The 18130-nt window shown below is 56.2% G+C and overlaps 2 protein-coding genes across 2 annotated transcripts; both read left to right on the top strand.

Annotated features, from left to right (window-relative positions):
• Nucleotides 1–896: 896 nt before the first annotated feature.
• On the top strand, nucleotides 897–6444 carry J3D65DRAFT_693115 (glycosyl transferase family 41-domain-containing protein; the record flags this gene model as incomplete). The annotated part of the gene is made up of 3 exons (XM_066803952.1): nucleotides 897–3089; nucleotides 3137–5717; nucleotides 5773–6444. Exons 1-3 carry the CDS (start codon nucleotides 1270–1272, stop codon nucleotides 6442–6444), a joined length of 5073 nt encoding a protein of 1690 aa, XP_066656830.1. The 5' UTR covers nucleotides 897–1269.
• Nucleotides 6445–6784: 340 nt separating this feature from the next.
• On the top strand, nucleotides 6785–8002 carry J3D65DRAFT_283834 (uncharacterized protein). The gene has a single exon (XM_066795099.1). It carries the CDS (start codon nucleotides 7125–7127, stop codon nucleotides 7896–7898), a length of 774 nt encoding a protein of 257 aa, XP_066656831.1. The 5' UTR covers nucleotides 6785–7124; the 3' UTR covers nucleotides 7899–8002.
• The last annotated feature ends 10128 nt before the right edge of the window (nucleotides 8003–18130 follow it).

Raw genomic sequence — 18130 nt, forward strand, 5'->3', positions numbered from 1 at the left:
TGGAGAAACGACGGGCGCGTGGGAGAGGGAGAGAAGGAGAGAGAGAGAGAGAGGCAGAATCAAATCATCAGCATCGTCACGACTGAACCGGGAGGTGGGTCAGCACTCAGCACTGTTGGTGATGCGTCTCGCAGATTCGACAGCTCTTCTGCCCCGAGTCAGACGAAACCCAAGGCGTCCACGAGGGCCGGGATGGATCAAGGCGAAGCTCTTGTGTGGGACCAACGGCCGGCCGATCGCTTCCCTCACAACTGTTGGCTGCATGGAACACTGTTGAAGGGCTGATGCGATAAAAAGGACGACGATCCCGGCCCCGTCCTTCTCTCGCGGTACTGACAACGTCTTTTCCATCGTCATCATCACCGGGACTGGACTGGACTGGACTGGACCCCCGCGCCCCACGCTACGCTCCGCTCCGCTGACTGACGGCCTGCCCTTGGACGACACGACACTACACGACACGACGACGACAAGCTGCTTCAGTGCTTGGCTGTGGCCCACTGCGGCGCTGCTCGTCACCGCGTGTGACATAGCCTGATGCTGCCAGCCGCTGGTGGGCGCAAAAATCAGGCTGGTCCCCCAATCTCTCGCGTCGCCCGTCGTCCCACTCGACTCGACTCGCTCAGCTCCCGTCAGCTTATCTGTTACTGTGTACGCTGGCTGCTGGCTGCTGGCTGCTTGCGCTGAGCTGGGAGCCCTGCAAGGCCCACGCCGCATTGCCCAGCCACGGCACCCGCACCCGCACCGCTGAGGTGCTGAGTGACACATTCCCCGTCCCTCCGAGTCGCTTCGGGTGGCCCGCGACCTGTCCTCCACTGGCTCCCTTGCATCTTAACCATCGTCTGTCTTCCTGAGACCGTCATCAGAGACGCTTTGTCTCCCACACCGCCGTGCCCCATATCCTCACCCGCCGCCGTTGCGCCAGTTCCTCTACGGCCCACTCCGCTGTCAGCCGTCCTCTCCATCCTCCCGAGCTTACCGTCCGATTCCCTCCTGGTTGTTTGCCAGTCGAGGCGCGACACCATCACGACCGCGCCCTCCACGACATGTCATGGTTAGTCGGCGGAACGACTAGACGACGCAAAGGCATAGGCACCGCTCGTCTTCCCAGACTGCCCATATGATAGCAGCGCTCTCTCTCCATCGCGTCTGATTTTTTTATTCCTTTCCTTCCTTTCCTTGTTCTCCATTTTCTCGTCTTCCGCCGACGTTTTCCCTCCTCCGCGTCGGCCTCTCTCCCGCGCTCCCGCTCCTCCACGCCCTGTAGAAATGACGACGGTACGGCAGCTTCACCCGCAACCGCTGGCTTCACATCATCTTGGTCGCAATCATTCCCACGGATCCTACAACTCCGTGCCCGTTTCTCCTCGCTCGCGCAACGTGGCCGACACCGCGCCCCGACATCGCCCTCAGCATTCACAACAACTTCCTCAAAACTACGCCTTGCCTCTCCAAAAGACCAGTCTGCTCCCATTCCGCGGCTCGCCAAAGCAAGGTCATGCAAAGTCCGAAAATTCCGAACACATGTTGCGCCGCAAGACACCCAACGGAATCCTCCCCGCCGCCTACGACGGAACTTCGATGGAGCACATTGAAAAACCGCACGCCATGAAGCATATTCTCCTCCCCGTCTCTGATCCTTCAGCACTGCCCTACGGCCCTACTCAGGAGTTGCCACTCCGCACGCCAAGCATGCTTCAACAGGGGTCCCAGACCCAGATGAATCAGATGCGCCAACCGCAGCAGCAGAGGCAGCAACACACGCAGCTGCTGGCCGGCGATGCGTGGGATCCAACGGCTTTGCGTTTTGACCCGCCAACCGCGAGTCGAAAGCAAGGCCAACAGTTCCATCAGATCGACTCCATGCTGAATCAAGTGCCAACTCCGCAGCAGCTGCAATACCTCCAAATGGTCCAATCGTTTGGGGGAGCCATGCAACCTCCAATGCAAAGTCCCCTGGGTCCCACCGTGTCAAACGAGACCGGTTTTTATGGTCCGTATTGGCCAGATGGAACCTATGTGCCGTATCGGCCCGCCGCCATGAGAGACCCTCGATACAACTCTGCATCCTTGTCCCCTTGGTTTCCGCAGGAGTCCGGTTATGCAAACAAGATCGGCAACACATGGTCAACTTCGGGGAACCCGTCCCTCGGCATCAATCAGCACCACGCTGCGCAGCTCATGTCCGGTCTGAACGCTGGGGTTACAGGATACAACGCAGGGGCCACGTCATATGGAAACCCGGCCTTCCACGTCCCAAATGACCAGGCGTGGCCTTCCGCGCCCCAGCTCTCCGTGCAATTGCCTCCTACTTCGCAAAATCTGTTTCTGTCCGGACTTTCAAACAGACTCGGGTCAAACAATTACCAGCGCCCCTCTCTCTCGCACCACTCCTCGTCATATAGCTCCCACACTTCAAACTCCGCAAAACCAACGCCCATCGCATCGCCTCTGACGGAATTCGGTCCAGAGGGAGAAAGTCGAGAAAAGGTCCTTGATTGGGCACATCAGATATACATCGAACTTTTGAACTACCTCCATCAGTCGAGAAGACACAACCAACATGGAAGACATGGCCATTTTCAGTCACAGCCAAGCATCTTTCCTAAACCTCCGCGACACTCGGGAGGGAGTTTCGCCAAATCTAAACACTCTAGCCATAACTCGGTAAGTAGCGATCCAAGAAGGCCATCCACGAGCTACGACTTTCCACGTTCCGAACCAACCTTGCGACCCCACCGATTCGATTCATTTCCCACAACTCCTGGACATGACTCTCGTCATCACCATCGCTCATCATGGCAAAAACAGGTTGTGAATAGTATTCCGCGCTCTGAAGCAAAAGCATCGGATCTGTACAATTTGATTCCGAAGCTCTCGAGCTCGTCGATTTCGTCCATCTATCCCCAGCTTGGCCGCGACCTTCCGTCGTTGTCTTTTCAGGCTCTCGACCGAATCACACATTTCTGTCAGGAGAGCAACTGGACTTGGATTGACGGCATCTTGGTGGGCGGTTGTTTAGCTTACGCGCTAGGCGACCACCAAAAGGCGCTAGTATGGTATTCGAAAATTCTGGATGTTGATCCTCAGTACGTCGTCCCTACCTCTCGCGGACGAAAGCTGACAATTTCTACAGTCATGTAGAAGCTCTTTCGAATGTGGCAGCAACCTTGCATTCCCTCGGTAGGAAGCAGGAGGCGGAACAGCATTGGTGGCGCGCCATTCGGCTTCGACCAACTTATTTCGAAGCTGTCGAGCATCTAGTCCAGCTGTTGTGTGCAGATCATCGTAACAAGGAAGCTATTCGCATTATCGAATATGTCGAAAACAATCTCCACATGTCGAAACAACCAAAGCACTCCGCCGACGCCAACCTTGCCGATCAACACGCGCATGTCCAAGGCGACTACGGCTTCTCTGATCAGGAGTCAAGCTTGGACAGGAAGGATGCAGGCGACTTCCCTGATTGCGATTCTCCTGGCTACGGTTCAAGTGGATATGCCATCCCAGGGTCAGAAAACGGCCGCATGTTGTCGCTTGTACACGCAAAGGGGAACTTGTTGTACAGCCTGGGTGACAATGCCGGAGCTGCCAAGGCATTTGAAAATGCCGTGCTCATCAGCGCGGGGATCCGGGGTCATGGAGTCAATCGACTGATCAAGCATATTCTCAGAGTTGTTGACGAAGATGAGTACGGAACCGCGCATCCGGGAGCACACATTTCAAACTCGAACGAGCCAATTTTGCTTCCACCTGTCGCGGCTCTCAAAACCGCCCAACTTGCATTTCCGAACAACGGCGATCTGCCAGGCCTCCGTCACATCCCGCACAAAGGCATGTCTCGCAAGGCCGCCGTTTCTACGACGAGTAATTCGCTGCTCTCATTGGCAAAAATCTTTCAAGATGGCATGGCTTCTGGCCAACCCAAGGCTCCATATCAGTCAGCTTATGGCGTCAGGGAGATTCTCGCACTCTACTACCTTTCCCTTTCTCTTCAACCAAGTCCATCTACCGCCAACAATGTCGGAATCCTTCTCGCAAGTGTACAGCAAACAATGCCACCGAAAAGGATTTTCCAAGATCCGCAACAGACAAGAATTCCGGGTGTCGTCCCAGGAAGTGGTATCGCTTTGGCTCTTGCATATTACAACTACGGCCTCAACCTCGACGCAACTCATGCACATTTGTACACTAATTTGGGCAGCTTGCTCAAAGACCTTGGTCAGCTCAAGATGGCAATCACAATGTACGAGCAAGCCGTACATTGTGACGGCAGTTTTGACATTGCTTTGGCTAATCTTGCGAATGCTGTCAAAGATGACGGCCGAATCGCTGACGCCATTGTCTACTACAAGCGTGCGGTCAAGGTCAATCCAGAATTTGCCGAGGCCGTGTGTGGTCTTGCCAATGCGCTGAACTCTGTGTGCGGTTGGTCCGGCAGAGGTGGTATTGCCGACGAGGGCGGACGGCGAGATCGCTGGCACGTGGACGACCAGGGAATGCTGCTCGATGCCACCATGCCCGGAGCTGTCAGTTCAGGCTGGCTCAAACGAGTTGTCGATCTGGTGGAGAAGCAACTTGCAGAAGGAGAAGACTGGGGGCGCGGCACCATGACTTCTCACTTCTTGGAGTCGGCGCTCCGGGTCCTGGTTCATACCGGAGCTCCAACACACGAAGACATTCATGAGCGAATGGAAAACATGAAGAGGGTATTGAAGAGCTGGGCAAATCACAAATGGGAGGGACATCGCCTGGTGCGACTGGTCGAGCGAGCAACCCGAAGAGTCGCGTGGCAATGGTACCAGGACAGATGGGTGTCAGGAAAGGATCGTTCGCTATCACATTACCGTCGCCCACGCCTCCCGAGCAGCCTCATCGTACCCACCGCCCCTACCATTCTTCCGTTCCACACCTTCACATGCCCTATGTCTGCAAAGCAGATCCGCCTCATCTCCCAAAGAAATGGTCTCCGCATTTCCGTCTCAACCCTAAAGGCTCCGTGGATGCCATCGACCGTCTACGAACCTCCGCCTCCGCCGAACCCATACCTCAAAGTTGGCTACGTCTCCTCCGACTTCAACAACCACCCTCTCGCCCACCTGATGCAATCAGTCTTTGGCATGCACAATCGCGCCCGCGTAAAAGCGTACTGTTATGCCACGACTATGAGCGACAACTCCCCGCATCGTCAGCAGATCGAAAGAGAGTCGCCTGTCTTTTATGACGTACACTCTTGGTCCACCGAGCAGCTTGTCCAGCAGATTGTCAAAGATGGCATCCACATTCTCATCAACCTGAACGGGTACACACGAGGAGCTCGCAATGAAGTGTTTGCGGCACGCCCGGCTCCCGTTCAAATGTCCTTCATGGGCTTCGCCGGCACTCTTGGCGCCGAGTGGTGCGACTATCTGCTGGCGGACGAGACCGCCGTGCCTCCGTCCACTTTGCGCCCCTGGAGACGGAATGTGGACTTGGAAGATCAGCTGGTTGATGAAAACAGTGGAGGTGACCAAGACGACTGGGTGTATGGCGAGAACATCATCTACGCTCGCGACACATTCTTCTGCTGCGACCACAGGCAGAGCGCTCCGGACGCCCACGGAGAACAGCTTGATTGGGAACAGGAGCAGTACAGACGATGGAAAATGCGGAAAGAGCTCTTTCCTGACCTGCCAGACGACGTGCTCATCATGGCCAACTTCAACCAGCTGTACAAGGTAAGCAACAAACATCTTGCTATGCTTGTCTCAAATGTTCTAATCATCAAACCAGATCGAGCCGACGACATTCCGCACGTGGCTGCGTATTCTTGCCAACCTCCCGAAGGCTGTCCTCTGGCTTTTGCGATTTCCAGACGTCGGAGAGACCTACCTCAAGCAGACCGCGCTCGCCTGGGCTGGCCCTGAAGTTGCGTCGCGTGTGATCTTTACCGATGTCGCTCCGAAGAACCAGCACATCTCCCGCGCACGAGTGTGCGATCTGTTCCTAGACACGCCCGAGTGCAACGCTCACACGACTGCGGCCGACGTCCTTTGGTCCGGAACACCGCTTCTCACTTTTCCCCGTTATTCGTACAAGATGTGCAGCCGCATGGCGGCTTCCATTTTGAAGGGAGCATTGCCAAACAACGATGCCGGCCACAAAGCCGCGCGGGAGTTGATTGCCAAGGACGAAGACGAGTACGAGAGGTTTGCGATTCGTTTGGGTAGCAACTGCCGCTACGAGGGCCACAGAGTCAAGGGACGACTAGCTGACCTGCGGAGACTGTTGTACGAAAGTCGATGGCACTCTGCGCTCTACGACACGAAGAGGTGGGTCATGGACCTTGAAGAGTCATATGAGAGGGCGTGGGACAGGTGGGTGAGGGCGGAAGGAGGAGATATTTGGCTGGAAGGCAGCAGACCCCGGAACAGCATGAAGGTTCCGGACTGGTGGCGCGGATGATCCATTAAATTCAGAGCCCGTCAGAGCTGGACGGTCATGCCTGCATCATCGGGTCACCATGGACGTTTTTGCGCCCTCGAGCGCCTGCTTGCGTCACACTCTCAGTTTGAAGTTTCAGCCTCGATGAAACCCGGTCCTCGGTTTGCTGGGCCGACGGTGCGTGTGAAAGACGCCATCCCTAGTACCACGGCCACTTGCTCACTGTCTTGCCTTTCGTTCACGAACCTCCGGTCCGCCGGACATTCCACGTGGCGGGCTCTTGACGCCACGGACTCAAAACTGCGCACACTTGCTGTCCCGCGATTCCACCTGACCGACCAACCTGTTGTTATCGGCGTTTCCGGGACACGAACGCGATCGATTTGTTGTTGCTGAACCGACTGCTTTGATTGAAACCCATCGCCCCAGCGTTGCATTATACCCCTGAAGCCGGCACTCTTGTTGTCTTTCGGGACCGAGAGGACTGCTCTGAATCAAGCCAGGCACCGGCATTCGCTTCTCTTTTTTCTCTTTTTCCTCTGTTACTTCCTGTTTATCTGGTGGGACTCGGTCTCCTCTCAGCAAGCTTGCTTGTTGACGAGTTGGCCGATAGAATGGCGACAATCTAGGCGTTAGAAATTCTGGGCTTTCTACCTATCGTCGATCTCCTATCCTACTCGTGGTTGCCTGGATATCAGAGAATGGTGGGCTCTCATGTATTGCTGCTATTTGCTGCTGGGGGTGGACTATCGTTTGCATCTGATCCGTTTTCGTGCGCCTGTCCATCTGAGTGGACTCAAATGTCAGGCGTCGTTGTCGTTTTGCGCGGCGTCGTCACTCGTCTCTCACGTCCTTTGCTCCTGTGTCGCTGCTCGTATATACCACCACCTCGTCGTACCATTGTCGATTTTCTATATGTGCTTGCTGCGTGTTCAAATTGTGCGGCCCTTGTGAGTGCATGTTGCATCTCTTTCTCCCTGGGTCGGACGTCGGACCCCTCTCTACTTCGATTCGACGTAGTCTCCCATACCATCACGCATTCCCACTCCGACCTCTTGCATCGTATTGATGGCCAGACTTTCACACTGCAGTCTCGAACGAAGCTCTGCCCACCCATGTCGGAGACGCCTGCCTCTTTCCTCGTCTGCTTCTCTATCTCTCGGTCTGACCCGTTTCTATCTGCCGCCCGCCCTCTCTCCGCGCTCGCCTGCGGACATCAGCTTCGGCTGGCTGAGATCATGGGGAAGCTTTCGAGCAAAAGACGAGTAAACACACAGGATTTTGAATCGGAGCGATCAATATTTGGAAGCTTCTACGTCGTTCAGCACGAATCAATTGTTCGATCCCATCTCAGAGTCTTTGACTGTCTTTGTCCAGCAAGATTTCCCTCACCGTCTCAAAACATCTTTCACGTCTTCATTTCCGTATTTCATGTTAGCTCCCGCACATCACTTGGGGATAGATTTCGATATTGATGTTTTAGCTTCCCGAACGATTCTCCAACAGACTCAAGGTCATTCACTCAAGTCAGCTGCGCAGCTTCTGCTGGAAACAAAGATTCTCAATCCCATGACCGTAGGTATTACACTCTCGTCACGCCGCGCCGCCTTGCCCTGACTCAACTTCACTGACTCTGCACTCACTCACAGTACACACCCTCTCGACCTGCTCCGCATTCGCAAAGTCATCTAGCCAGCCATCCACTCAGCCACCAACACCACAGCCAGGGCGAGTGCACCCCAAGGGCAGCAAAGAACGCACCGGGCAGCCAAGGCTGACAACAGCAGCAGATAAACAGCCGGCCAGCCAAAGAGCCCAACAAATCCGACAACGCCGACGGAACAACAACCCACGAACCCGGATAAGACCGATTCAAAAGGCTACCTACCAACGGCAACAACCACGCCTCGCACAGGAAAAAGAACGGCTCGAACATCAACACGAAAAAGGCAATCACGAGAGAAACTAGCTCGGCTCGATGGACGGACTGGAGCCAATCGACTCGTCCAGCCGCCGCCGCCCCGCCTGTGCGCCACTTGTCGCGCCTCACGAAAACGGCGAGCGCCGCTGCTGCGGCGTCTGTGAATGCTGGGCGATACGAAGGCCAGGCCGGCCGGCAGGCAGGCAGACGAGCGCTGCCTTTGGCTGGGCTCACTCGTCTTGTTTCTGCCTCTGGCTCAATGAGGAGTGCGCGGGGAGGAGTACGGGAAGAGGAGATGGCGGCGAGAAACGTCCATGGCGGCGGCATGTCCGCTGGCTTGCTTGCTCGCTCACTCGCTGGGTGTGTCTGTCCCTGCACGCGACGAATCTGATGTGCGCGTGCATGTACGAGATGAGCTGGCTGGAAGGCTTTTCCCGCGAGGCTTCTGCGCGTCATCATGTAGTCCTACTCTTGGTTGTCGCGACTTGGGTACCCTGCGGCTGTAGACATTCACCACGTGCCCGCTCACAGAGGATCCGGGTCTCGCATCCGGGCCATAGAGTCTCTGTTGCGGCACCCACGGGGTGAGATAGATGGAGAGGGATAGTCATCGAGGAAGGAGACGTCAGTGTCAGCGGCTTGGCCCGTCGCAAATTTGGGACTGCACAACAGGCCTGGCGCGCACGGCGTTGAGGTGTTGGTTGGTTGGGTTGGTGGTTGATTGAGATTCATCATCAAGCCAGTCAGAAAGATGGTCGGACGGACACGCGAGAGGGCTGCAACGCGCGAACTCAGACTTGATTCACTTCATGTTGACGGTGGAGTCCCAGGCGTCTCCATCCCTTTTTCCACTTCTTTCTGAACCCCAAGAAGTCAGAAAAAAAGAGAAGGAAAAAGAGATGCATCAGATGCCGTCAAGAGATAGTTTGGCTAATCAAACGGGCCAACCATCTCCATAAACCCTCCCCCTTCTCCTTGCGCTCCCATACTAGCATCACACATCGCTGCTGACGAAGGCAATGGATGGGCACGGCGCGAGGCGGGTACCTACCTGGGCGCGCACACGCTCCCGTATCCGTTTTCCGAGCATCATTCACTTACCCCGCGGACTCGTAGTAGGCTGAGGCTGAGAGTAAGGCGTGAGCCTCTCCGTTTGCCAGAACCGGCGATGCTTGGGCGCCTTGCTAGTCCTCTGTCCGACTACGTAAATGACTGAGCAGCCAGGAGAGTGTGAGATGCGTTCACGGTGAGACGGCGGGGCTTTTTTGGTGGGCGAAGCGAAAGGATTGGGGTGGCTAATTCTAGGAGATGGCTTTGTGATGGGCTTTATGGAGGCAGTTTGCTACGGCAGGGTGGAAAGAGAGAGGACTCATTGAAGGTGACTGATATCAAAACAATCAGGAGGATAAGGACGAAGGAAGGAGTCAGTGTCTTCATTTTTTAATGCACATTCTCAGAGATTTCCAGTCAATTTCGTAAAACAAAAGAAGAACAGAGAGTGAGCCACGCTTCAGCGCAAAGACGAGAGAGACCAAACAATGGGAAACCTGTTGACCTGGAACATTCTCCTTCGACAACTGCAATAGTGGAGCGAACGATATGAGGTCAACGGATGGCCGCAGAGGGCGACGCAACGCAACACGAGGGGACGCTTCAAGGGCCAAGCGGCGCAGAACTTGTGATGGAGCACGTCCGCAGGAGCGTGCCGGGGACTGGGGACGGGCCGCGGGCAGTTCTGAACGCACAGCACAGGGAGTGGCGTCACATGTTGAGATCCGTTGCTCTAGATAGTGGCTAGGTAAATGTCACCGAGGCCAGAGAGAAGTAGTGTATGCATGCCTGTCCAAAAGTGAGGCGCTCTGCTCGGTTGGACGAGATGCAGAGACGGGACAAGGAGATATTGGGTTGCTGGGACAGGGACAGGAAAGGACATTGCAGGAGAAGCAACAGGGCATCAAAAGGCTACCGGTCAAGCAACCCGCATGCCGCCATGCTGGTATATGGGACTGGTAGAGTAGAGAGAGAGGAGAAAAAAGGCCAGCAGCCAGCGGGAACACAAGAACAAACGGTGTCGAGTGAGCCCTACCGGAGCCCTAACGTGCCCCATGCGGCAAGCAAGCACTCTAAATCCTGTCTCGAGTGCTGCTGTGCTGTGTTGGTCAACCATAGCACCGGGGGGCCGTTTGGTGACCACGACGACCCCTGGCGTCCCCTACCCCCCGGGCCAGCATGTGTGATACGACACGACGCACTGCGATCGAGTTACTGCGCGCTGTTCTGGACCAAGGTGCGGCCCGTACGGTAGCACCTGCGGGAGGATGCATATGCTGGTTTTCCCGGTTTTTTGTTTTTTTCTCATCTACCACCGGCCATGCCCGTTTGGGTTCCCGCGGTTGCATGCGAACCGCTGTGTCGCACTCTCCGACCCAAGGGACTCGACTCCTGTTGTCCCCTTGCGTGCCATTCACCCCCTTGTACTTCGCTCCCCCCAACTTACCTGGCTCAGGGAAGGCCACGCCTGCATCCACTCCTTCACCGGTCTCGCCCCGAGTCGCTGGGCCTGCAGTTGGTTACTCGTCCGTCCCCCTGGCCTGGTATTCGGTTGGCCAGCTCCGGAGGCGAGGGCACCTTGCTGATTGCCTGCTTGCCTGCCTGTCTCTCTCAATCTGTTTCTTGACGCCTCAAGATCAAGTCGTCATTGTTCTCGCCGTCAGGCCCCCAACCGCGAAGTCCAGTTCACTCAGAAACCATCCGAAGGGGGGTACCTACATGCGTCCACCATTGGTCGATCCTGCATGTCGCTATGCGTGCGTGCCGTTCGTTCGCTCCTCTGTTTCGTTGGTCCACTCCCCAGCCCGTGACTGGTTGCGGCGTCCCGTTTCTTTTGTTTCCTCGTTGCCCCTTCTCTCGCAGCAATCGCTGTCGCCAAGGAGCGTTCGTCGCCCTCTCGCACGCGCATGGTCGCCTCGATACGAGATGCGAGACGCGCGACCTACCTGCTTCTTGCAGCGCAGCACCGCCTTGTACGACACCAGGTCGTCTGGCTATTGCGCGGCCAAGTCTGGACACCCCACTCTGTCTCTTCTCTCACTCTTTCACCTCGTTCCACCCCCGCGATGCGCTGAAAGCAAGCTTCGGGTGCGGAAGATTCCAGGAACGGAGCGGCCCCGGGCGTAGGTGCTCCTCGGGGAGGGGGGCAGCGAGAGCAAGGATTGGAGCGAGCAAAGAGACCCAGGCATTTGGATCGATCGTGTGCGTATCCTGCGCGCTGTGCCGAGTGCTCGCTTCGTTGCGAGCTCTGTATGTATGCATGGATGAAGAGGGGATCAAGGATGGATAATGGTTGGTTGTCTCGCGTCGTGCTCGAAGATGACTGTTTCAGCACGATGTCATGAGTGGAAAGGTGACAATCTCCTGGAATCCTACTCTGTCATGTAAGCGAATTGCTCGTGGACGGAGTTTTCCGCCTTCTGGGTACTTGGTGGGTAGTGAAAACCGAAGTCCAAGATGGTGTGCAGCAAAGGGGCCAAGTGTGTGCGTGAGCTGTCTTGGAGGTTGCTTCATTTCAGAGTCAAGGCGATTTTGGTGGTGCAAATGGCCGCTGGACGAGGCTGCTGGACGGTGATGACCGTTGGCGCTTGAGACATGCAGGAGCTCCGGCTAATTGCATGGCTGGCGGTTGAGCCATGGACTTTGGGATTTAGCCAACGGACGGGCGGCTTCGGACGCACAATGTCGTACAGCATGACAGCCCTTGGTCCAATCATCATGACGGCCTGCCTTTCTCGCCCAGTGACTGGCCATGCCGTCGACTTGTTGAGAGTAAAATGCAAAAGTGTGGTCTGATGAACAACAAAACTTGCATGCGAGCCGATCCATCCGGAGAGGGTGCCAGAGTGCAAGACGTGTAGGCATGTGCTGTACAAGTCGCCATGTTTGCTTTTTATGCTCTTTGCTTGCTGCATGGGGGCAGCTCTGCGCATGACCGTGCAACCTGCTTGTCACCATTGGAGCTCTCACCTGCGCCTCGCCGTTCCGAAACAAGATCGCATGCCTCGCTCATGCCCATGCGACCATCATCTCACAGTGAGTGGCTTCTCATCTGGCATTCCGAGTGCGTAAGTCGCCACAACTCCCCAGTAATTGCAGGCCGAGGGGCAAGCACTTGCCTTGCCCACTTCTCCGTGGAGCCCGTGTGGGACGCATGCTGACGCAAACCGTCCGGCTTGATGCGCGAGGCGTCCATGGTCTGGACTGGAGGAAAAGTCTTACTCATGTGGGGGCAAGGATGGGCCCGTCGGAGTGCGTCCAGTACTTGCTCGTATAGTGCCATCATCGCTCAACAAAGCAATGCATTCGGGCAGACTGGCAATAGCAGTGCTGGTCGCTGGGGCACATCTGACACGCTTTGGCGGAGACTCCTCCAGCGCGAAGTGAAGGACTACGTCCCTCCCCACAGTGTTCGGTCCGTGGATAGCTCGGGAACTTCTGGATGAATTCGTTGCCATCAGCTTAGGCTTGCGACCAGCGAGTTCTGTATAGTGCGGCGACTTTGAGGTGCTATTCTGGGCCTGAGGTAACTTCATGCTATGGATCTGCGAATGGGGGTGTTCTTTCAGAGTTAAAGTTGACGAGAAGCCAATCGGTAATAAAACTTTCCAAGGGCCATAACCTTCAACGGTAAAAGTTGATTGTCCTGAGCACGAGAAGTCCAGTCAGCAGCTCTCCTCATAGTCCGGAGGCGGGCGCCCGCGCCCGCAACGCGGCTTGCTAGCTCCAACGTAATGAGCATTTGCACTTTTGGCTGATACCTTGCCAATAGAGTGCCCCTGGATGCTCCGGGTACGTTAAGCTACAGGCCAACCTGCAGAGGAAAAGCTTTGGATAGCCGTTAGGATGGAAACATATCAAGGGTAGACCCATCTCGCATCGTAAGATGCCCCCTTGCCCTCTTGTCGTAAGGGGACGATGCGGCGGACCGTGTCACCTGTGGATAAAACCGATCAGGCCTTGAGTAGAAGGCGGCCAGTGGGTTTGCGGAGAAGATTCGACCAAGCGTGCAGCGACTTGGCCGAGAGCTGCAGCCGATGGTGTCAAGGACAGGCATGGCGCGGACGTGCGTGGGCCAGCCGGCGATGCTGCAGGCTGCCCTTTGAGTCGCAAATCAGCGTAGTGGTCGAGCAGGAGCTGCATTCTGGTCGCATTCGAGGCAGCCAGTCGTCGATGAGGGCGAATTTCCGCCAGCGGATGAAGTGACTTGAAACACTCTAAGAAATCTCCACACGCTACCAGAGACCTCACGAACGGAGGCTGCGAGGATCTTGGCGAATCTTTTTGCGCAAGTCGCTAATGCAGGCCAGAGGCTTCTTCACCCTCATGCAGGCTCTCGTCTCGCCAGTTCCAGTCATGGACATCCGGGCCAGCCGACATGGACTGATTGATTCTGACGAGCCCGTGGACCTGGGTTGCCAACGGCTATCTCTTTGCCGCCTTGACCAGGTGAAATTAGATCTCTCCTCGGAGGACCGATCTCCTCGTATTTACCGCCGGGCAATCGAGCTTAAAGCTACCTCACAAAATGACCTGTCACGTTCGTTGTTTGCCGGCAAGTTGCAAGCTTGCAGCGGCTACTCGAAAAAGAAGCTGCAAACATCAATCCACAAGGGCCAACTTGCCATGAAAATCATTTGACATGCATCCATCGATCGGTGATGGAACCCCATGGACGTAGAAGCTTTATGAGGCAAACTTTGGATGTTTGCCACGACTCGGCGTTTCGTTTCTTTTGCGAGACTGAGACCAACGTGTGAACAGCTACTCAGTTTACCCTCCAATGTTGAGCGTAGGCTTGGGGAGCATTCATCCGCTATCACAGTTGCGCCAGACACACAATGAAGAAGAAGAAAAACATGCATCAGAGTAGCGCAAGCATCACGAGGGGCTTTTCCAGCGACAAGAAAGTCCTGACTGCTAGAGTTTCGACAAGCTTCTGACAAGCACTAACGAATACTACCGCACGACAGCAGCACAACAAGAAAACGTAGCTCGTGCTTGTCAGATTATGCTCCAACTGATCAAAAACGATATTTGGTAGGGACAGAAGTCAGCCGAAGACGTCGCTCTACGCGGTCACAGTTTGCTCTGCTCCGCACGCGCGAAATATTTTGTCTCGCCAGACGCCTACTACAAGGACTCAACTTTGTCAAAGTCCAGTCGCGATTTCGCGTCCTCTCCTCAGCGAAGTAACTCACATGACGTTGCGAGCGCTCTCACGCTTGTACGTGGCTTGCTCAAAATAGAGCACCACATGGCAGCCACTCGATGATTAGGGGGTTTAGTAGCGGCAGTAGGGAACTCGGCACACTAGAACCAAGGCAGGTAGATGAGCAACAGCGAAGATCCCAACAACTCGCACTGCGACGTCCGTAATTAGACAGTGGTGAAGACATGTTCGAGAATCCATCTATCCAAGGGATTTGCATACTTCGTGGCAGTCTCCACCATATTGGCCTGTTGCGAGAGAGCTGAAAGAATTTATCTTGGCCACCCACTCCCGTGCCGCAGTGCATTGCCGGAGGCGCGAGAAAGCCACGCAGACGACTGACACGACGCGACCCCATCCCATCCCTTCCATTCTCCAAGCTTCTTCCCCAAGCAGAGCACGTCAACGCCAACAGCGGCTCATGGCACAGCATCATCCCTCCAGAAGAGGTAGCCGCGCGCTCAAACAAGCAACAAGACCGGCGCACGGGATGCGTCAGTTGCCTAACTGGGCGCTCTTGGGCTGACACGCGGACCGGACCTGGATATTTTCGGACCAGATGCAAACGGCACGAATGGACCGCGGACGTGGGAGGGACTGTCCTTGGGCACAAGAAAAAGGGGCAGACGAGTTGGAGTTGACCTTTGGCGGCACTGGCGCGCAGGGCAGCGGATGGATGCGTGGTCGAGTGCGCGAGGCGAATCTCTTGGGGTTGGCTGCTTGAGGGCGAAGTCATGGCAGCACCCAGCGACGGAAGTGGCGAAAGAAGAAGCTGTGCAAAATACACGGGCAAAAGTAACATCATCGCCAAAACCTCCGCTGTGCATACACAAATGGGAGCCAGAAACGCACCCAAACCCTCCTTCTAGGCAACATTACCTAATGCCCTCCTCACAGCGGCGCCCTTCACCCGCAGCCTTACTCACCGGCGCACGTCCCTAACAACGAGCCCCGACCCGTCTGCCCGACGGGCCCCCCGCCGCGGCCGCCATAACTCTCCACCACCAACGAAAGGGGGGGGGGAAGCATCCTCCCCATCTGTGTACAATTACAAACTTCACACTTTGCTTGCCTGCTTGCCTGCTTGCCTGCTTGCCTGCTTGCCTGCCGTCGTATATCATAGACACCTTAACCTTGCTACCCGCCCCTCCTTCAACTCCAACACGACCACGGCCACGACCGACGACCCACCCCAGCCCCTCCAGATGCCTCCATGGCCCATCATCATCCATCATCCCAGTCGGCCAATCCGACGTTGAAAGGCGCCCCATCAACACCAACAACGGTCTAGGAAAGATTGTGCTTGGTTGCCCGCCGCCGTCTCCTCCCGTTCACCCACTCCCCTTGTCGTTTGCCGTCCGGCCCCTACTGCCTGTCGCCAGCTTAAGCTTAACGGCCGCAGAGTTTACGAAGGCGCGATCTAGACTCTGATTGACCTTGTTGCCGCAGCACTGCTACTCTTCTGTTTACTTACTCCCATGCCACGGTTGCCGCAGGCAGAAAGACTGTTGACCGTCGATCTTCTTCCCCCTTTTCCTTATTTAGAGTGTAGAGCATTCACTGTAGGCGCAGCGTCCATTGTTTTCGCGTGCGGTGCGCCCGCCGACCGTGGCGCCCTGGGAGAGATGAAGCTCGCTGCGAGCAGATTGTCGTCGTCTGCTCTTGCTTGTTGATGTGCCAGTGTGTGGAGACGAGCTCGGCAGGTCCTTCATCCCCTGGCTGGCTGGCTGGCTGGCTGGTTGGTCGGGCAGCGCGCGCGCGTGGCAGCACACTCGTTGCTGGCGGCGGCTGACGGGAGGGAGCGAGCGAGCGAGCGGGACGAAGAAAGGGACAGCAGCCCCCTTCCCCAGTTCCGTGCTGTACGAGACGAGCCACCCGGGATAGGGTCCACAGCGAACGAGAGAGCTGGCGAGGCTTCAAGGCACGCATGCAGGGATGAAGTGCCCAAGGTCATAGCCAACTGACGGCACCTAGCCGTGCCATGTGTGCGTGCCTGAGGCTAGCGTGGGTACCACTGCACTGCACCGCATCGCGCCTTGCCTACCGTCCGTCCGTCCGTCCATCCGCCCGTTCGTTCGCGTCAGGCACTGGCGTTGGGGTGTACCTGCTGCTGCTCGTGCCGGTTGATGCATTTGCGCCGCTAGCCTGTCAGTTTGCTGGACAGGCATGAGTAGTTAGTTCCTTAGATGGCTGGTTAGCCAACGAACAGTGCCGTATAGCACTTTGTACGGCTGGGGGGAGGAGTCCAGAACCGGGAAATACACGTGAAGCTGTGACTACATGAGAATAATGGACGGATGGCGGTTGAGAGCCGCAATTGCCGTGCGGCTCAAGGGTAATGATCTGGAGAGCCTCACATATCGCAGGTCCATCGAGAGGCGCGTGGCACATCAGCTAAGAACGTACAATACAAGAAAAAGAACCGTATAGGTCTGGGCTCGGGGAGGACTCGGGAGCGAGGGGCGTCAAACCTTGGCTAATCCTCTCCTCTCAATTGTCTGCGTGCGGCGGGTAAGAGAGGGCAAAAGCGTAAGAGGTTAAGACGATAGAACCTTGCCCCCATCAACCTAACGCCGCGGCTGATCGACTACCCGACAACGATGAGGCTGTCAAGATTGCAGTACCTGCTCGGGGCCCAGTGTGCTGGCCCGTTTTGAACAGGGCCTGCAGGACACGAACGCCAGAATGGGGCGCTCGAGACCATAATAGGGATGGGTAGCCAGAAGCGGGATGCAAAAAACTATGGCGGGCGAATCCAAGCCCATTGCTTCCAGGGGTGGGGCTAGTAGACGCGCAGTCGTGATCATAAGAGACTTTGCCCTTCCGACATGCTTAGTTGAGTTTTGAGGGGAATGGAAGAGGCTCACGAATTAGAGTGCCGAGAAGCCACTGCCTAGATTGGACCTTTAAATCAAAGGGGTGAGGATCATGCTAGAGGAGGGGTTTCCGCTCATGGTAACTGCGTGGTCGGGATGAGGTGGTTTGGTCAGGCTGCCCCAGGCAGGTTGGCAACGGGTAGGGCAGCGAAACATGCGGAAAAGGATACTCGAGGTGCGGCAAAGTGGAAGAAGGGGGATGGCGGACGAAGACGATGGACGGGCGGGTGAGGCGGGAGGCGGCCGGACGACGGGTGAGAATGGCCGCCGCGGGAGGGAGGTCGTGCGTTGCTGGCGTTGGTAGTGGTCTCGACGGTGTTGCACGCAGCCAGCTCAGCGGCTGGACTTTGCTCTCTGAGTAGCAGACCACGACAGACCGTAAGCCGCATTGCGCTTCGTTGAGCCCAGGAGCAAAGCAGGAGTTGGCTCTTCGTGACAACAGCTTGACTAGCGTGCGCAACGGTTGGAACGGTCGAGGGTTTAATGAACAAAGGAGGTTGGTAGGAGCGGAAACACGGTGAGCTGGATGGTGAGATGGTGAGGAGCGTTTAGCATAATGGCGCATTCGAGATCGCTTAGACTGTCGTACCAAAGCGGCAATCTGGATCGAGGTTCCTGTATCATGGGCTCAGCGGGGGGAAGCCGGCA

The sequence above is a fragment of the Phyllosticta citribraziliensis genome, assembly GCF_038025025.1.
Source record: "Phyllosticta citribraziliensis strain CPC 17464 chromosome Unknown J3D65scaffold_4, whole genome shotgun sequence".
Classification (NCBI taxonomy): Eukaryota; Fungi; Ascomycota; class Dothideomycetes; order Botryosphaeriales; family Phyllostictaceae; genus Phyllosticta; species Phyllosticta citribraziliensis.

Excerpts from the sequence above, each read along its gene's own strand:
- J3D65DRAFT_283834 (XM_066795099.1), top strand. The coding sequence starts at position 7,125 with ATGGTGGGCTCTCATGTATTGCTGCTATTTGCTGCTGGGGGTGGACTA.